Genomic DNA, 21734 nt, shown 5'->3' with positions numbered 1-21734 from the left:
ATGATGAATTGATTATGTTCATAGATGTCATCAGCGAAAGGTGAATCCACATGTTAATTGAGCTATTTAAATATAAATTTTGTCCTCTATCACTGTCGATTTCTCTCTCTCTTTTTATGTGTTATTTTATCACTCAGCAAAATATTTTCATTTGTAAATAAAATGTATTTCTGTTGGCATACAACAGAGGGCACTTCAATATGATTCACTTCATTTAACTGATAAACACTATGGAAGTTGGTAAATGTGGTAAGTACAAGTGAAGCTGGTAGGAGTTTATTTTATTAAACGATTAAGTGTACACACATGAATCGTTGTAAAACAACTACGGGTATTAATGTAGTGTGTTTGATCTAACAAAGCGTACTACGAAACATTTTATATTTTGATAGCAATGTGAAATTGTTATTTCACAATGTTATTAAAAATCCTACCAAAATATTCAGATTGGACTTCAAATTTGTTAGGAGGATCAGGTAGAGGGATACCAAGAACCAAATATATGATTGACAACAAAAATAGATGAAGTTAAGCAATGGGCAACTGCGCGAAACACCACTACCAAAATTGCATTATACTCACCAGCCAGTAGGGCGAGGAAATCGGATTAAAATCTGTTAACATTGCCAAGCTATTTGCCATTGAGCAGAAAGCTTGAGGAAGACTATGGGGTGATAATGCAAAATTATCATTTTGCATTATCACCCCATAGTCTTCCAGATTTACTTAAGAAGTACATGGATTCACATTTCAGTTTGAAACACACAAGTTTTTCTAATTCCACACTCCATCTCATCTCAGAGGTAGCATTTATTCCTGCTTACACAGACATATCATGTTTCCAATTTGGGATCTCCAGCTTTTGAGTTTTCTGGCTAGATCTTGCTACCCCCTTTCTATCAGATTCATTTATTTCTTTTGCTTTCTTAATGTCACTGTTCTGAACTACTTGATTCCCTTTCTTTAAGGGTTGATTTTCTCCAGTCTATCCATTTTTTGTTTTTTTTGTTTTAATAACCCCAGAGATTAGTCATTAGACCACTGTTGTTTAATCTATATATTAATGATATTGGAAAAGCGCTGGATTTACCTTACGGCTTTGTGAGCTGTGCTTATGGGTTTGTCAAAAGACTGCGCCATGCACTGCTGCTTCCTACAACATTTGCCATCCTTTTTTCCCATGACGCTGTGGCTACTTCCTCCATTGTCTGCTATTCAATGGGCTTCCATCCTCTTCCAGGTTTGACATCTAAGGAATCTTCAAATTTCCAGATCATTTTGTATAAACCATTTGCAGTCATAGTGTAAAATGATGTCTCTTGGTCCCTTTGTATATCTTACGCTATTACTTATTCCTATTTTACTTTAATTTCTCTCTATATCTTTACTTTCTCTTTATCCTGGTTTTAACTTTATTTACTTCACTCTCTTTATTACTCTATTCTTACTCTTATTTCTATCTACTTTATTCTATTTCTTACACATTACACTTAAGTTACTACAGAATATCTAATACCTTGGGAACCTTGGAAAATTTATTAAATGTTTTGACTGTGCCACCAAGATCCCCCTTTTAGACATTAAATATATTTAAGATCACCTGCAGTATCTCTCTAAATCTATCTCAGGCTTTATTGACAGTTGTGGCTACTTTATTTAACTTTGCATACAGGTTTGCATTTTTTAGAAACAGTATATTGGATAAGGATCAGTGAATACACATTCTTTAACATAACAAACATATTTATTAAACTAGGATACATTAATTACAGTTTCATAAATGAATTGGCTCTTCAGAAAATTAAAAGCTAAGAATTATAGTCTCATGCATTATACACACATTAAAATACACAGCAATACTATCATACACCAATCTATAATCTCATTCATTCTGCTGCTAAGAATTATAATCTCGTACATTGTACATAGATAATAAACATACAGCAATATTATCATACAAGAATCTATGTTCCCATCCTAAAACAAATTTGTTCAAGCAATATACATATATTTTAATCAACAAGTTTCTCATACCGAAATTATCTCAACTATTCTTTAGCCTCTTAGTCCGGGACAAATTATCACAATTTAACTTTATATATGTCCTGCCAAATATATATATATACTTCAAACAACAAGTATACCATATCTAAACCAATTTTTCTCTAGCCTCTTAATCCAGGACAAATGATCACAATTTAACTTTATATATGTCCCACCGAATATCAGTCAATCTTCGGAAATGTTAATCATACACTTAAAGATTATTCACAGTTCTTCTCTTGACACATATCTGTATGATACCGCTGGTATGCATTTCAGTGCATACCAGCGGTATCATACATAATTTACATGTATTGAGTGCCATGTACCACCCTAGAGGCAACTTTTAGAACTACTGGCTTTTGTGCAAAATAATATTTTCCATTGCCACACACACATCATCATGTCAAATATTAAATTGTTCTGCTGAGTAGTTACCCAGTTACAGCCTTTCAAAATGTGAACTTTAATTATAATCACCCTGTACATTAATACCATGGATGGATCAATGATTTTTTTTTCTTCTGATTTTTGTATTTTTTTTGTTAATTTTTTACCCAGTTGGGAACCCTTACTCTGGCTCCTTCATCTCTTATCTGGTTCCACTGACTTCTTTTCTGTCCTGGCCCTCAACAATCGTACGGGCTTCTTTTTCTTTAGTGGTGTCGCATCTCAAGGGGTTTTCGGGGCCTGGAGCACACTACACTGAAACTGATTGCTTCTCCGTCTTATGCCTCAACATTCATGCGGACTTCCTTTCCTTTAGCTCCGTCACGTCGTGGAAGATTTTTGGGGATTGGATCGTGTCTTATCGATACTGCTTTTCCATCCTGGGCTTTAACATTCGTGCGGGCTTCTTTTCTTTAGCACCGTCGCATCGTGAAGAATTCCCAGGACTTGATGCATATTATGATTCGACTTCTCCCTACTTCTCTCCGGACGTCCAACGGACCCGCATTGCTGGATTCCGAGACACAATGAGAAGAGACTGCGTTTCCTTCTGCCTCTGCATACTGCTGTTGCATCGCTTCTTACTGCCTCTGCCTACTACATACTGGATCTGCTGCCCCTGGATACCTTGATGGAAAAAAAAAAAAACCCTGCAGACCGGCATACTGACGTTGCATCGCTGCATATTTCCTCCGCCTACTACATACCAGATCTGCTGCCTCTGGATACCTAGAAAAAAGAGACCCTGGATCTTTTCTTGATCCTTTCTTATACTTCCTCTTGTGGTCCCTGGATTAAGGTTTGAGAACCGCTAACGTTCCCGTGCAAAAAGGGGGGGATGTGACCTTCAGAGTTGTTGATTACTTGTTTCTCCCGGAACACACAAACACAATCTTGTTCACTACACACAGGAGATCCTTAGTTGTTCGCCGCCTGTTGTTGCACTATCCTTGAGACATGCATTAGGTTAAGCTTCGAACAATTGAAGGAACTCTACGTTTTACAAACAAAGCTTCTAAGCTCTTTCTTTGAAATTGGAACCACTTAAATTGATGGACCACTTTCTAAGGCATTGCCTTTGAAATACACAGCTTAACATTCCTACTGTTTCAATACATACTATGGTTTTTCAAATCACAAAAATTATAACTAAAAGTTAATATAAACTTTATATACAAAATTGCTAATAACAAAATTCCACAAACAGCGTTAAATTACAGTATCCTTCTATGTACACTATTTGTGACCTCTGTAAAAGTCGATGCAAAGTTAAGAAAAAAAATCGTACCGCATTTTACAATAGGAATTTTACAATAGGACCCATTTTTAATCTCTCTTTAATGTTTTGAACTTTCGCAATACTGTCAAGGCACAGCTGTTATTTTGGTAAAACAACTAAATGAGAAGTGCGCAATCCTTTGGTAATGGTAACACTATGATTTAACATATTGTTTGCCCACTGCAATGAACTGATGCATTCTGCAGCTACCTGCTTTATCGAATCTTCTTTGAAATCATATGTCATTGGGGACATTTATTATTTGTATAAATGGTACGGTCACTGCGTTTCAGTGCATACCAGCGGTATCATGCATACTTTACATGTATTGCAGTGCCATGTACCACCCTAGAGGCAACTTTTAGAACTACCGGCTTTTGTGCAAAATAATATTTTCCATTGCCACACACATCATCATGTCAAATATTAAATTGTTCTGCTGAGTAGTTACCCAGTTTCAGCCTTTCAAAATGTGAACTTTAATTATAATCATCCTGTACATTAATACCATGGATGGATCAATGATTTTTTTTTCTGATTTTTGTATTTTTTTTGTTAATTTTTTACCCAGTTGGGAATCCTTACTCTAGAGACCAAACATGGAATGGGTGCTACCACTTTAGGCATTCAGTAAGCAGGGCAGTGTTCTTAAGCCAAACAATGAAATGAAACTAGTATGCAAGCAAAAGAGAATCCCAAACAGTTCTTTCAATATGCTGCAAGCAAGAAAAAAACTGTACATGGCAAAATGATTTTAAGGAATGACAATGGTAAGGAGGTCACTGAACCAGTCGATATAGTGGAGTTACTGAGCACGCACTTTGCAAAAGTATATCATCCAGGTGGTGACATTGAAAAAATGAAGGAACCATTAGTTTATACGGGAATTGTGATAAATGAAGTGGAGGTGAATAGTCTATTACAGAACCTTAATGTGAATACATCTGTGGGATTGGATGGTATACATACTGGCACGGTTCTTGCGTGGAGCGGCTAAGGAACTATCAGTGCCCTTGACCGTGTTGTTTAATCTGAGTCTCGGGTCTGGTTTAGTCCCGAAGGCATGGAAAGAGGGGAAAATAGTTTCACTGCATAAAGGAGGATCCAAGACTATGGTGGCAAATTACCGACCGATCAGCATATCAGGAATCATTGTCAAGGACTTGGAGAAAGTAGTCAAGGGAAAAATACAGGAATGGATTGATGAAAATGAGATACTTTACAGGGGACAGCATTGCTTTGTGAAGGGTAGATCATGCCTCAGTAACTTGCTCAAGTTTTATAACAAGGTGACAGCAGAACTGGATAAGGGAAATGGGTTTACGGTGATACTGCTGGACCTGGCAAAAGCGGTTGACAGGATACCACATGGAATTCTAATCCGTAAGCTACAACATATGGGAATGGATATAAGGTTGGTGAGATGGATAGGTGGGTGGTTGATGGAGAGATATCAAAGAGTAGTTTATTCAGGAGTGGAGTCCAAAAGACGGCCTGTGACCAGTGGTGTGCCACAGGGTTCTGTTCTTGGACCACTGCTGTTTAATCTGTTCATTAACGATATAGGGAAGGATCTAAGTGGAACAGTTCATTTGTTTGCTGATGATGCAAAGTTGGGTAGGGCGATAGTGAATGCAGAAGATGTCAAAGTCTCGCAGGATGACTTAGATAGATTGGAGTTCTGGGCTAAGGAGAATGGATGTCAATTTAATGTGACAAAATGTAAGGTTATGCATTTTGGGGTGAAAAGATTAGCAGCAGTATACCACATTGGTGGAACTGTACTCCAAGAGATTGAAGAGTCCAGAGACTTGGGAGTGTTGGTGGATAGGGAGATGAAGTTTAGGGGGGCACATTGCAAAAGTAGCTAAAACAGCTCATCAACTCACTTGGTTGTTGAAAAATACCTTGACGAGCAGAGACAAGCAAGTTATTGTACCTCTGTACCGAGCCCTGATTAGACCTCATCTCGACTACTGTGCCCAGATTTGGTCACCTCAGTTCCTTCTTGATGGGGAGGAGGTGGAAAGGATCCAGAGGCGAGTGACTAAGATGATAGCAGGTCTGTGGAATGAACCGTATGAGAACAGGTTGAAGATTTGTGGGTTGCAGAAACTAGTTGATAGGCGGAAGAGGGGAGATATGATTGAAACATTCAAATTGCTGAAGGGATTCTATAAGATTAATTCAGAGGATATTTTTGAGATCAGGACTGGTGGTGGGAGAACTAGGGGACACCTATGGAAGCTGGGCAAGAGTGTGGTTAGCAGGGGTGTTAGAGCTGGGTTCTTTACTATTAGAGTGGTAAATGAGTGGAATAAGCTGCCAGAGTCTGTTGTGGGTGCTATGACAGTGAGCGAGTTCAAAGCAAGGTATGATAGATACTGTGAGAATGTCAAATAGTTGTGTGGACATGGAGTTTAGGGCCTCCCTCGATGAGTCTAAGGACTCCCTGCAGCAGCCCGAAATAATAATAATAATGAACTTCATCTACCACCAAAATACAGTTACATACATCCATGCTGATGACAACCCAAAGCCTGGTGGTTGAAGAGCAGGTTGGCAGTTTAAGAGTACATTATCGGCTTAAAGTAAATACAGTCGAACTTTGTTGTAACAAGTACAGAAATAACGAAGTCACAGCTGTAATGAGCAAAAAGCCATAATGATGTTATTTTATGCATATTCCCATACAATTTCTCACTTTTATAATGAGCGTACCACAAAGCATATACTGTACAAAGATTGGTAACTATGCAGACATTCTTAACTGCTCAGATAGTTCTTGGAAGAGACAAAATGAAAGCTTATGAACTGGTTTATACCTATACATTTTTCTGTAGGTATAAACCATTTTCATAAAAATGGTTTATACCTAATTTCGAGAACAGGTTAATTTTTGTCTCCTTGGGAACTATCCCCACTCTACTACCCACCTCTCCATTGGCTAGCCTCTGTCTCTCCACCCTCACTTTTACCCAAACACTGCCATGACCATAAAATCATTTTAAAATAAATCTTTCAGTCAGAAACATGTCTACTAAAAGAAGGTGTCTCTTGTCAAAAGTTGAAATTATTCATGTGTTAGAATGCAATGTGAAAAAATATTGAAGTATGTAAAAAGTTTACTTCAACAGTGTTGATGTGGAAGAATAAAGATGTTTACAAATTGGCACTGGAAAACAACCAAAACAAAAAAATTTAGAAAATGCAAGCTCACAAATGTCGATGAAACATTGCTTCAATGGTTCACTACAAAGGTGTTGGATTCTCAATAGATGATCAGATCTTGAAGGCTCAAGCAGAAAAATTTGCAAAATAATTTGGAAGTGATGCTTTTTTTATTTAACAATGGTTGGCCGTATTGATTTTATTATTATTATTGTTTGGGCAACTCCGTGGAGAGTGAAGCCTCATTGTGGGAGACCCAATCTATCCATGCAATCTATCATACCTCTCTTTGAACCCATTACAGACAAAGCACTCACAACTAACCTCTGGCAATCCATTCCACTCATTCACAACTCTCCAAACAAAAAATCTACTTCTCACACCCCTACTAGCCATGCCTTCATTATTATTACATGACACCTTCAGGGGGTCCAAAGATTCATCGAGAGATGGCGCCTGCTCTGCAATTCGCTGTCCCCACCACTTATCCACCAACTACAATGAACCCCAACCACACTAATGCCATCTACTGCCCACCAGCACTAGTATTTTCACAGACAATCACAAACATCCATGCTCACAGCAGGATGACTAGACAGCAGATGCGCTAACAGTCGGCCAACCAGGCCAGGCCAAACAGTTATATATGGAATAAAAGAAAGTTAAAACACTAAACTGGCTGAATATCCTTGAAGGTATCCTTGAAGTATGGAGTAATTACTTTGAAAAATTGCTGAATGAAACAAGCAGTGATAGCACAGTAGTAAAAAAACACTCAACAGGCATACAGTCAGGAATACATACCCATACTTGAAGTAGAAAAAGCCATCAAAGGCTTGAGATGTGGAAAGGCAGCTGGAGTAGATGATATTCAACCAGAAATGCTGAAGTATGGTGGTATAAAAGTCTTACAGTGGCTGCATTGCATAGTTCAGAAGGCCTAGACAGAGGGATGAATTCCTGATGATTGGAGTAGAGCTCTAATAGTACCCATATATGAAAAGGGAAATAAAACTGAATGTGAGAATTACAGAGGTATTTCCCTACTGAATGTTCCGGGCAAGGTTTATACCAGTATACTTGAGAAATGGTTGAGAAAAATTGTGGAAGAAAAGCTTGGTGAAGAACAAGCTGGATTCATGCCAAATAGAGGCTGTCAGGATCAGATCTTCACTTTATGACAAATAGTTGAGAAAGCATTGGAATATAACAAAGATCTGTATTTAAGTTTTGTTGATCTGGAAAAGGCATATGACAAGGTGCCAAGAGAGAAGCTATTCAATATGCTACAGTTATATGGTGTCAATGGGGCATTATATCAAGCAATACTTAGTCTTTATTTGAGTTTTAAGTCAGTAGTTAGAATTGAAGGAAATACAGAAATATGGTTTAACTTTAATCTGGTGTGAGACAAGGATGTACATTATCCCCTCTGTTATTCATCATCTATATTATTATTATTGAAAAGAATAACATGTAAGAAAGTTTTAAAGTGAATAAAAGTTGAGCAGCTTTTAGATGTGAACTGTAGACTAAAATACACAAAGATTATTGAAGAAAAAATGAAAGAGTTTGAGAACAGGAATCAAACCTTGTAGATTGAGTAGCAAGCCTTGAAGAAAACCCTGATTGATTCAGCTAGAGAGGCATGTGGTGAAGTTGTCTGCAAGGATAGAAAAATTAGAACTCCATGGTGGACACAGGAAGTTAAAGAGGCAGTGAAGGAAAAGAAGAAAGCATATCAAAAGTTCCTGGCAAATAAGTCAGCTTGTGCTCTTAGAGAATACAGAGACAAATGCAAGAATGCTAAACACTGTGTAAAACTAACTAAACAAAAATCATGGGAGGACTTTGGCAAGAATATAGAAAATAAATATCAAGAAGGTGACATGAAAACTGGAGAAAAAGATATCCTTGAAGTATGGAGTAATTACTTTGAAAAACTGCTAAATGAAACAAGCAGTGATGACAGCACAGTGGTAAAGTACACTGACCAGGCATGCAGGCAGGAATACATATCCATACTTGAAGTAGAAAAAGCCATTAAAGGCTTAAAATGTGGAAAGGCAGCAGGAGTAGATGATATTCGACCAGAAATGCTGGAGTATGGTGGTATAAAAGTCTTACAGTGGCTGCACTGCATAGTTCAGAAAGCCTAGACAGAGGGATGAATTCCTGATGATTGGAGTAGAGCTCTAATAGTACCCATATATGAAAAGGGAAATAAAACTGAATGTGAGAATTACAGAGGTATTTCCCTACTGAATGTTCCGGGCAAGGTTTATACCAGAACACAGACCCCTGAGGCACTCCACTAGTGACTTTCCTTTTCCTGGATAACCCTCCCCCCATACACAACTTGTTGATACCTATCAGCTAGCCAGTCTTCAGTCCAATGCACCCATCTAATATCCAACCCCATCTGCTCTAGTTTGACTGTCAACCTATCATGAGGTACTCTATTATAAGCCTTTGCGAAATCCAAGTATATTACTGTGTATCCTTTTCCTCTGTCCAAGGAAGCAGTCACGTTATTGTAATAAGTAAGTAGATTACTAAAACATGACCTCCCTTTAGCAAATCCATGCTATCCATCAAAGATAATGCCATTGTTGTCAGCCCAACTCCTAGTTCTCACAAGCTTCTCCAACAGCTTAACCACAACACCTGACACACAGATAGGCCTATAGTTTGATGCTTGAGTTCGATCACCTCCTTTATGAAGTGGCACAGTCTTGCTCTCCTTCCACTCCTTAGGAACTTGACCCAAGTGCAAGACTCATATTAAAAAAAATATGTTAAGGCAGGTGTCAACTCCCTACAGTCCTTCAGAATATGCAGTGATATATTATCAAGTCCCACAGCCTTATTTACATCTAGTTTACTCAACTCCCCAAACACCTTTTGCTCACTTACAGTCAGTCTCACCTACCCATCATCAACTGCTCTCAATCTCTCCATGAAGTCACATTCACAAGATTGAAAGATCTTTATGAACTGCTCATTAAGTATCTCCACCACACGTTCTGCAACAGCTGTCTTTATACCATTTTCTCCAATCAATGTCATTCCTCCATAATCATTCTTTCTTTTGCTGGCTAGATATCGAAAGAACTCCCTAGGATTTTTTTTTTTTGGCTTCATTAGCTAACTGCTATTCATACCTCTCTTTTGCTACTCTCACCAACCAAGTCACTCTCCCTGCCTGGTCTTTATAGGCCTCATGAAATTGGTTATTTCCACTTCTCTTATGCTGCCTCCACAATGCCCTTTTTCTCTGTATCGCATGCTTAATCTCTTTATTCAGCCATCTCACACCTACCTTATTTAACCTTCTCACCCTTGGAATACATTTAGACATTGCATCTACTAGATAGTTTTTGAAAATCCCCCAAGCTGCATTGATCTCTTTTCCAGCTAACTCCTCATTCCACGCTACACCCGCATGCTGTCTCCTGAGCTCTTCATAATCACCCCCCTTGTAGTTCTACATATGTCCTTTTCTCACAGGGGTCCTTGCACTGCTGGCAACCACCCAGGTAATCACCTCATGGTCACTCTCACCAATTGGTGGATGATTTGACACCTCATTTATAATTAGATCATCTGATGAGATGACCAAATCCAAGACCCTTAATCGTCGTGTGCCTCTGTTACATACTGTCTGAGGTAGTTATCCCCTCAAAAACTCAAGAAACTCATTTTCTTTACTTCCAGTTGCTACTTCATCATTCCAGTCTATATTGCCATAATTAAAATCACCCATAATGATCACCCTCTTCTTATTTGCTTGGCTAATTCGACTATACATTTCACTATCACCACCATCCACATTATCTGGTCTATAATAACATCCCACCAAGTATTTGATTCCATTCACCTCTATCTCACACCATACTGCCTCAAAACCACTGGCACTATTTCCGTCTTGCATCTCTACTTTGTATGGACATAACTCTTTCTCTATCATCAATAGCACTCCCCCCTTCCTTTTTACCCCTTCTATCCTCACGAAACACATCATGCTCTTCCTTCTCTATTCCTGTCAGGATGTCATCCTCTTCCAACCATGTCTTACTTATTCCGACAATCTTTGGGTGAACAGACGCAATTAAGGCAACCATTTCATCTGCCTTGTTTCTTATACTTCTAGCATTGGTATACAAACATAACAGCTCATTTCTGGATCTGCAGCTAGTTCCACTGATACTACTCACCCGATGTGATCTCTCCATGCTAGAATGGGGCTATTTCCTTTTCTGCTTCTTCATTTTAGAACCCTTTTCAATTCCAACTGTTTCCTCTTGATCCCTGGTCATCCCTTTCCTGCCTACACATGCTCTCACCTCCTCTTGGAGCATCCACCTTTCTCACGCTGTGTACCCCTGTCCACCCTGAGCCTCCCCGTTTCCCTGCTCCTCTTGCACACCCATTCTCTCATTTTCTATACTCATACCACTCACTTCCCCATTCATATCCACTTCTTCAATCCCTCCTGTCTTAATCTCCTGCTCTTCCACACCACCCCCCCTCTCAATCTGATTCATTCTCTCTATTTACTTCTCTACCTTCCAGCAGCAGTCTCTCCAAGCAACTCACACCATAACCACTCATATGCAGTCCATCGCTCCCATACATCTTACTTTGTCCCTCAAACTCATTCCACACATTAACAAACTGTACTCCCATCTCCTCACACATTTCAGCCAGCATCATCATCATCATCAAATTCCTGCCATGTACCCTCAAGGGGTGTACAGGATATGACAGTACTACATGAAAAATTTACATCATTACTAACTTCCTATCTACAATTTTCGTCCAAATCAGTCTATTGCTTGTCAAGATTCCAACATTATCAGATCTTATATTTCTATCTTCAAAGGCACTTTGTACCGTATAATTCCACCTATATCTTGGTCTTCCTCTGGGTCGTTTTCCTGCCAACCTGGCAGAGAACACTTGTTTTGCTAATCTTTCCTCTCCCATTCTATTTAAGTGACCATACCATCTGAGATTAGCTCTGCTAACGCATTCCTGGATGCTGACAATGTCAAGTTCTTTCCTAATATCCTCATTTTTAATATGATATTGCCATTGATGCCATCTGTTCATGCCTCTAATCTTTCTCAGGACTCTCATATCTGTGGTCTCTAGTCTTTGGTCAAGTGTTTTACTTCTGACCCAGCTCTCAGATCCATAAGTTAAAACTGGTTTGAACACTGTCTTGTATACAGCTAATTTAGTGTTCCGACTAATTTCTCTCTTATTCCATATGAATTTATTCAACTGACTTCCCACTATACCAGCTTTGCTGATTCTGTTGTCTATTTCTATATTTAATTTACCATCTTCAGTAAAAATCGTACCTAAGTAGCTGAAATGTTTTACTTGTTCCACAGGTTCTCCATTCACAACACAGTTGACATTTTCAGTGATTCTGCCTATTTTCATTGTCTTTGTCTTTTTATTGCTGACCTTCATACCATATTTATTACAACAGCTATTCAATTTAGTCAGAGAATCTTGCAGACTTGTAGCGGATTTATTTAGAAGTATAACATCATCCGCATAAAGCAAAGAGCTGACATTAACATCTCCAATTTTGATATCAGGTTTAATACTACTTTCCTTCATAATATGATCCATATAGATAATGAATAACAGAGGGGATAATGTAAATCCTTGTCTCACACCAGATTTAACATTAAACCATCTTCCGGTACTTCCTTCAATTTTAACTGCTGAATTACAACTTAAATAAAGACTAAGTATTGCTTGATATAATGCCCCATTGACACCATATAACTGCAGCGTTTTGAATAGCTTCTCTCTTGGCACCTTGTCATATGACTTTTCCAAATCGACAAAACTTAAATACAGATCTTTGTTATATTCCCATGCTTTCTCGACTATTTGTCGTAAAGTGAAGATCTGATCCTGACAGCCTCTATTTGGCCTGAATCCAGCTTGTTCTTCACCAAGCTTTTCTTCAACAATTCTTCTCAACCGTTTCTCAAGTATACTTGCATAGATCTTGCCAGGAACACTCAGTAGGGAAATACCTCTGTAATTCTCACATTCAGTTTTATTTCCCTTTTTATATATAGGTACTATGAGAGCTCTACTCCAATCATCGGGAATTCGTCCCTCTGTCCAGGCTTTCTGAACTATGCAGTGCAGCCACTGTAAGACTTTTATACCACCAGACTTCAGCATTTCTGGTCGAATATCATCTACTCCTGCTGCCTTTCCACATTTCAAGCCTTTGATGGCTTTTTCTACTTCAAGTATGGATATGTATTCCTGACTGCATGCCTGGTCAGTGTTTGTTATCACTGTGCTGTCATCACTGCTTGTTTCATTTAGCAGTTTTTCAAAGTAATTACTCCATACTTCAAGGATTTCTTTTTCTCCTGTTTTCATGTCACCTTTATCATCTCTAACTCCTTTTACAGCACTCTTTCCTCCATCTGTCCAGGCTTTCTGAACTATGCAGTGCAGCCACTGTAAGACTTTTATACCACCATACTTCAGCATTTCTGGTCGAATATCATCTACTCCTGCTGCCTTTCCACATTTCAAGCCTTTGATGGCTTTTTCTACTTCAAGTATGGATATGTATTCCTGACTGCATGCCTGGTCAGTGTTTGTTATCACTGTGCTGTCATCACTGCTTGTTTCATTTAGCAGTTTTTCAAAGTAATTACTCCATACTTCAAGGATTTCTTTTTCTCCTGTTTTCATGTCACCTTTATCATCTCTAACTCCTTTTACAGCACTCTTTCCTCCATTCCTAAGCTTCTTCAACAACCTCCAGAATATTTTGCCACCTTCTTGATATTTATTTTCTATATTCTTGCCAAAGTCCTCTCATGACTTTTCTTTAGCTAGTTTAACACACTGTTTCGCTTTCTTACATTTGTCTCTGTATTCTGTAAGAGTAAAAGCTGACTTATTTGCCAGGAACTTTTCATATGCTTTCTTCTTTTCCCTCACTGCCTCTTTAACTTCCTGTGTCCACCAGGGAGTTCTGATTTTTTTTTTTTTTTTTTTTTTTTTTATCCTTGCACACAACCTCACTACATGCCTCTCTGGCAGAATCAATCAATGTTTTCTTCAGAGTTTGCCACCGAATCTCCAAGGTTTGATTCCTGTTCTCAAACTCTTTCATTTTTTCTTCAATAATCTTTGTGTATTTTAGTCTACAGTTCACATCTGAGAGCTGCTCAACTTTTATTCGCTTTAAAACTTTCTTACATGTTATTCTTTTGAATATGAAATTCAATTTTATCCTACTCAAGACTAAATAGTGATCACTTCCAATTTCAAATCCTCTGTACACTCTGGTGTCCTGAACCAGGAAGAAAACATCACTATCAACAATAACATAGTCAATGAGACTTTTCTTATTCCTAGCCTCTTCTCTCCATGTGAATTTGTGCACATTTTTATGTTGGAACATGGTGTTAGTAATAACCAGTCCATGTCGTGAGCAGAAATCCAACAGATATTTGCCATTATTATTAACTTTGCTCTTTTCTCCAAATTTTCCCAAAATATTTTTGTATGTCTCACAATCATTTCCTACTCTACTATTTAGATCCCCAACAAGGACCAACTTTTCCTTTTTCATTGTGTCAGGTGCTTTTTCTAAAGCGTCAAAAAATTCCTCCACTTCTACTTTAGTAGAACCTTCTGTGGGACCATAGGCACAAATAAGTCTCATTGTCCAGTTCCCCATTCTCATATTTGCCCATATTACTCTACTTGAGATTGACTGCCATTCAAGAAGATTAGCCTCGTATTTTGTGTTGAATACTATGGCTTCTCCTTCTTTTCCCTGATTGTCATTGCCTGAATATAACATTTTGTATTTATTGCTCAGAAACATCTCACCAGTTTTGGTCTTTTTTGTTTCAGCCAGCATATCATTCATAATCCTTGCTCTATGCATCATTTTACTACAGTTATACCTAGGCAACACACTGACTACCCTTCCTGTCACACTATTCTCTTTTATCCTTCCAAGCAGCCTCCTGATATGCATTCTGACACGCTCTTTGCCCTCTCTCAAATCATTTGTACCAATTAATACTATTAACTCTTTTGCTCGCTCCTGCCTCATCCAATGCCTCAATCACTCTACTCATTTACCGCCTGGAAAACATACCTTGTGCATTCTATCCTCTACCACATAATGGAGTCACCATACAATGCCACTTGCTCATCTTTTGTTAACTCTTTCATGCCATCATGATTTATTTTAATAGTTTTGACCTGAATTCTCCTAATTTCATTCCGAATCCATTTCTTGCCTCATCCAATCCAATTCAACTTCCGAATCTCGCGACATATTCTCTCTATCATTCAATCTTTCTAACTTTCTAACTAACTCTCGACCTCCTCTTCTCACTTTCACTCTCATTCATCCTTCTTTGTTTCCGTATTTTCGGTCCAACATACGTCCAACTTTCGCTATCATTCTTCTCACTTTCACTCTCATTTATCTTTCTTTGTTTCCGTACTTTTGGTCTAACATGTGTCCAACTTTTGCTATCATTCTTCTCACTTTCACTCTCATTCATTTTTCTTTGTTTCCGTACTTTCAGTCCAACATACGTCCAATTTTCACCATCATTCATTGTTTTTTCGCTATCATTCATTTTTTCAATTTTTTTTCACTTTCGATTTCTGCGTCACACCATTTCTAGTTTCATTTCGTTTCTTTCAGCCACTCTCACCTCACTTTCGTCCCTTTTAACATCCGTTACGGTTTTCAAATCACTATTTTTCTTTTTTACTGATTTTTTATCATTTTTTCGCCTCTCTTTCTCACCATCCTTCTCTTTCAAATGTGCACTCATGTTCCCCGTGGCATTCTCGTTACTAACACTTTCTGTCATCAATTTCATATTTGCATTCATCAGTTATGGATCACATTATGAAGGAAAGTGGTATTAAACATGATATCAGAATTTGAGATGTTAATGTCAGCTCTTTGCTTTATGGGGATGATGTTATACTTCTAAATAAATCTGCTACAAGTGTGCAAGATTCTCTGACTAAATTGAATAACCATTGTAATAGATATGGTAAGAAGGTCAGCAGTAAAAAGACAAAGACAATGAAAATAGGTAGAATCGTTGAAAATGTCAACTGTGTTGTGAATGGAGAACCTGTGGAACAAGTAAAACATTTCAGTTATTTAGGCAGGATTTTTAGTGAAGATGGTAAATTAAATATGGAAATAGACAACAGAATCAACAAAGCTGGTATGGTTGGAAGTCAATTGAATAAATTCATATGGAATTAGAGAGAAATTAGTCAGAACACGAAATTAGCTGTATACAAGGCAGTGTTCAAACCAGTTTTAACTTATGGATCTGAGAGCTGGGTTAGAATTAAAACACTTGATCAAAGACTAGAGACCGCAGATATGAGAGTCCTGAGAAAGATTAGAGGCGTGAACAGATGGCATCAATGGCAATATCATATTAAAAATGAGGATATTAGGAAAGAACTTGACAATGTCAGCATCCAGGAATGCGTTAGCAGATCTAATCTCAGGTGGTATGGTCACTTAAACAGATTGGGCAAAGAAAGATTAGCAAAACAAGTGTTCTCTGCCAGGTTGGCAGGAAAATGACCCAGAGTAAGACCAAGATATAGGCAGATTGATACGCTATAAAGTGCCTTAGACGATAGAAACATAAGATCTGATAATGTTGGAGTCTTGACAAGTAATAGACTGATTTGGAGGAAATTTGTAGATAAGAAGTTAGTAATGATGTAAATTTTTCATGTAGTAGTATCATATCCTGTACACCTCTTGAGGGTACATGTCAGGAATTTGATAATGATGATTACTGGCTGAATATAAGACAGTGTTCAAACTAATTTTAACTCATGGATCTAAGTTGTGGGTTACATAAAAAAAAACATTTGATCAAACACTGAAGACTATATAGAGTTCTAAGGGAGTGGAAAGAGGGTAAAATAATTCCTTTTCATCAGAAAGGTCCTAAGACTGCAGTAGCAAATTATAGACCAATCAGTATCTCAGGAGTGGTGGTGGTAAAAGTACTGAAAATTAGTCAAAAGGAGAATTCAAGAATGGGTGAATAAGAATATGATACTGTATGAGGTTGCAATATGGATTTATTAAGGAAAGTTATGCTTTACTAATTGACCAATTTTTTATAATAGAGTGACAACTGAGTTGGATAAAGGAAGTGGCTACACAATGATTCTGGATTTTGCAAAGGCATTTGGCAAAATACCACATGGAACAGCATATGCTATCTTCTCAGCCAACCAGGCTGGCAACTTACAAGGATGACCACATATTCTGGCCCTTCTAGCTGGAACAAGGGGGTCATCCTATCAGTCTTATTATTATTATTCGTGACACCTCCAAGGAGTCTTATAAAAAACTTTTATAGTTTTTTTATTAAACACTTTTATTGGTTTTTTTTATCCTATAAAAACAATCCTAAAAAAAAAACCCCCTTCAACAACTTAAATGTTTCTATCATATGCCCTCTTTTTTTCCTCCTATCAACCAACTTCTGCAATCTATACACCCTCAATCTGTCCTCACAGGGAACATTCCACAAGCCACTCACCATCTTGGACACTTGCCTCTGAATCTTCTCCACTGCTTCTTCATTCCCAAGGAATAGATTTAACACAGATTTAAAACAGGCATAACATTATTTATTCAAAAAAATTAATGCAGAGTCTCAGTCTGCAGATGTGATAATGGCAAATAAATCGATTGCTTTTAATTATGGCGTAATAAACTGCATTTAGTATTAAGTGTATGGATTTAAAATTATGAACAAATATATTGTGTTCAATATATTCTTATCAATATAAAATTTAGGTATGTGTATGTTTATAATAATTATGTATTTTATAAAAACTATGTAATAATAAGTAGGTATATTATTTTTTTCTCTCTAATATTTCCTTTTTAATTTATTTTTTATTGAATTATTGAGAATCAAAAAAAAAAAAAAAAAAGAAATAAATAGGAGGTAGAGTTACTCATTACTGATATTGTGAATAATGGTTATAACAAGAAAATTTTGTCAGTCCCTTGGTGCTCCTTATAACCAGGTTTGACTGCAACTGATATAACTCTAATTTTGGTATCAGGTCTAATACCATTTTCTTTCATAATGTGATCTATATAGATGATTAATAACATTTGAGATGATGTGCATCCTTGTGTCACACCTGATTTAACATCAAACCATCTTCTGTACCTTCTTCAATTCTAACTGCTGACTTACAACTCAGATACAACATCCCATATATACCCCATAACTGTAGTTTTGAACAGCTTTTCTCTTGTCATATGCCAGATCTACAAAACTTAAATACAGATCCACTGATTCTGACGTCTGTTTTGGCCAAACTCACCTTGTTCTTCAACAATTTTTCTTAGCCTCCTCAAGTATATCTTAATGTAATTCTCATACATTCAGTTTTATTTCTCATTTTTATAGATGGTCACTATGAGAGCTCTACTTCAGTCATCTGGAATTTGGCTTTCTGACCATGACTTCTGAATAATGTTGTGCAGCAAGTGTAAAATTTTTACACTTCCATATTTGAACATTTCTGGTTGGTTATCATCTACTCCAGCTGCTGTCCCACAATTTAGGTTATTATTATTATTACTATTATGTGACACCTCCAATGAGTCCAAAGACTCATCGAGGGAGGGTACCTACTCCACAACTCTCCATCTGCACCAATCAGTCCACCAATTACAGCGAACCACACCATTTACACCAATGACACCTACTGCCCAGCACCACCATCACTAATATTTTCGCAGACAGTCACAAACATCCATGCCCACGCTTGAATTCTAACCCACAGACTTTTGGCTGGAGAGCAGATACGCTAACCACTCAGCCAACCAGGCCGGATTCTTAATAATTCTATGAAAAAATAAATTAAAAAAAAAAAAAAAGAAGTATTAAAGAGAAAAAAATAATATACCTAGTTATTATTATATATTTTTAAAATACTTAATTACATACATACTAGATATTATTTGTGAGAATATTTTTGATGGCTCTTTTTACGTTCCTTTTGAATATTTTCTACCACTTTTATATTGATTCTTGTTTCATTTAGCAATCTGTCAGAGTAATTACTCCAGACATCTAGAACACATCTTTATCCTCAGTTTTCACATCATCTTTATCATCTGATTCTATTATATTACTCTTTCCTCCATTTCTAAGCTTTTTAAATAGTTCCAGAACATTTTGCCACCTTGCTAATATTTAACTTCTGTATTTGTACTGATGGCTTTCCATGACTTCTGTTAAATTGCTTTTACATGATGCTTTGTTTTCTTATGTTGTTTTTCTACATTCTTTCAGAGCACATGCTGATTTACTTGATGAGAAGTTTTGCTATGCTTTTTTTTTTCCCCTTTTACATGACTGCCCCTTTACTTCTTAAATTCACCATGTCACCTGATTTTTTCTATCCTTGCAAGCATCTTCATCATATGCTTTCCTTGCTGATTCAATCAATGTTTTCTTCAGTTTTGCATCTGAGTCTCCATGGTTTGATTTCTGTCTTCCAACTCTTTCATTTTTTTTTTTAATAATATTTGTATATTATTTCAGCAATTCAAAAGCAATTCAACTGTGATTTTTTTTTAACTACTTTTCAATATGATATTTAATTTTATCCTCCTCCTCCTCTCAAGTAGTATGTGTAGTGTCCTGTTACAGTCTTAGGCAATCTGTTGTTGGTCTTCCAGGCAGTCTACATCCTCTAGAGGTGTAATGATAAACTCGTTTAGGTATCCAGTTCCTTGTCCATTCTGTTTTATCATTAATGTCAATTTCTCCTTTGTAGGTCAGACTATAGCCAAGATAGTTGAAGCAGTTTACTTGCTGAAGTACTGTATATTCAATACATATTTTACTACCAGTTGGTTTCTTTCTTGAAAGGTGATAATTTTGTTTTTATGGTTGATATTTCCATTATATTTTTGAGTAAATAAAGTTTAAATGGTGCACAGAATATGGCAATTTTTCTTCATTATTGGCCAGGAATCTGCCTACAACAATGTCCAAGATGACTATTGCTTTAAAATGAGATATTTCCATGAACTATCATTTTCCACTGTCAGTTTTATTTAGTGTTATCCTTCTAACAAAACTAAATGGTGATCACTTGCTATTTCAAAAAAACCCTGTATATTCTTGTGTTCCTTAACAAGTATGAACATATTGCTATCAACAATAACATGATTGATGTAACTTATTTCATGTTTGTTCTCTCCATGTGCATTTGTGTGCATCTTTATGCTGGAGCATGATAGTAGTAATGACTAGCACATGTCTTAAACAGAAATCCAGCAGGTACTTAATATTATTAGCATTGCTCCAAATGTTTCCAAACATTTCTGTGTGTCTTATTCATTTTCTACTTTACTGTTTTAGATCTCCAACAAGGACCACTTTTCCTTTTTCTTTGTGTCAACTGCCTTCTCTAAAGACTTAAAAAATTCCTTCAATTCTTCCTTATTAGAACAATCTTCTATAGGATCATTGCCACAAATAAGTTTTAATGTCCAATTTCCCATTTTTATGTTTGCCCACATCACTACTTGATATTGCCTGCCTTTCAAGAAGATTATCCTCATGTTTAGTGTTGATCAGGGAAAGGAAAGATTATACTAATCCCATCCCATCTCATCCTAGTCGTGTAAGTTTTTCATTTGAAGACAGAAAGGAACTGTATGCGAGAAGAGGTGGCTTGCATTTGAATGAGGAAGGACATAGACATCTGGAGAGAATGCTCTTCTCCAAACAAGTCTGTGTGTCAGTGCAAGAAAACTAGAATTATCAGGGTGGATGGTAGCAGGGATGGCCTTGTGTGGAAATAGTTGTTTTGAAGAAGGAGGGATACATCGTGTAATGCTGAATCCAGTGAAGTCTGGAGGGGATTATGATAGATATAGAAGTTGTGACAATGCCTTTATTCTTTATACGAATGCTAGGAGTATCTGGAATAAAGGAGATGAGTTGGTGGTACTGATAGTATCAGCCTGTCTGAAGATTACTAGGATATCTGAGACATTGTTGACAAAATATGCTATATTGACAGGAATAGAAGTAGCAGGATAGGAAGGGCAAACAGTGGTAGCCTACTGCTTATGATAATAAGTGATGAGTTATGTCCTCTCAGAGTGGAGAATTTGAAGAACAGTGACACTAATGGTTTTGGAAGCATATGGTGTGAGGTAGAGGTGGGCAGAACAGGATATTTAGTTGTGTGTTGCTATAAGTCAAGGAGCATAGAGGGTGAAGAGCAGGAGATATGTTTGTGCAGTTGAGCTTGGCGAGTGCAAAAAGAATGATGCTATTATGGGAGATTTTAACTAGAGCAATATAAATTGTGACGAGGAAACATGTTAGAATTTCTGGAGTTCTTACAGGACAAATGTTTCAGGCAATATATAGTAGAAGGAACATGAGGTTCAAGAATTTTAGATTTGGTCATAGCATCAGAAGATCTGATTATAACTGAGATGGCATCTCTACCCCTGGTTGGAGAGAGTGTTACCATGTGGTTTTGACTTGGAAGATGAATAGACATGCAGAGTATCAAAGAGAAAGGAATGTATTTGGAATTATAAGGCAGATGATTATAATAGTCTTAGATATCAGCTTTGAGCATTTCCATAGATGGAGGAATTGGAAGGGTGAGACATCATCCCTGCTTGGGTATTTATTAGCATCAGTAG

The 21734-nt window shown here is 37.2% G+C and overlaps 1 protein-coding gene across 1 annotated transcript in view; it reads left to right on the top strand.

Moving 5' to 3' along the window:
• Positions 1-200: 200 nt before the first annotated feature.
• LOC150107427 (COMM domain-containing protein 6-like) overlaps positions 201-21734 on the top strand; it is an 84883-nt gene continuing 63349 nt past the window's right edge. Inside the window, exon 1 of the mRNA XM_090391287.1 lies at positions 201-249. Coding sequence (XP_090247413.1) covers positions 231-249 — 19 coding nt within the window. The 5' untranslated portion in view covers positions 201-230. The remainder of the gene's footprint in view (positions 250-21734) is intronic.

Source organism: Typopeltis vanoorti, chromosome 4 (genome assembly GCF_054136105.1).
Source record: "Typopeltis vanoorti isolate ZY-2024b chromosome 4, IOZ_Tvanoo_1.0, whole genome shotgun sequence".
Taxonomy (NCBI): domain Eukaryota; kingdom Metazoa; phylum Arthropoda; class Arachnida; order Uropygi; family Thelyphonidae; genus Typopeltis; species Typopeltis vanoorti.
This window is presented reverse-complemented; position numbering and strand designations above follow the sequence as displayed.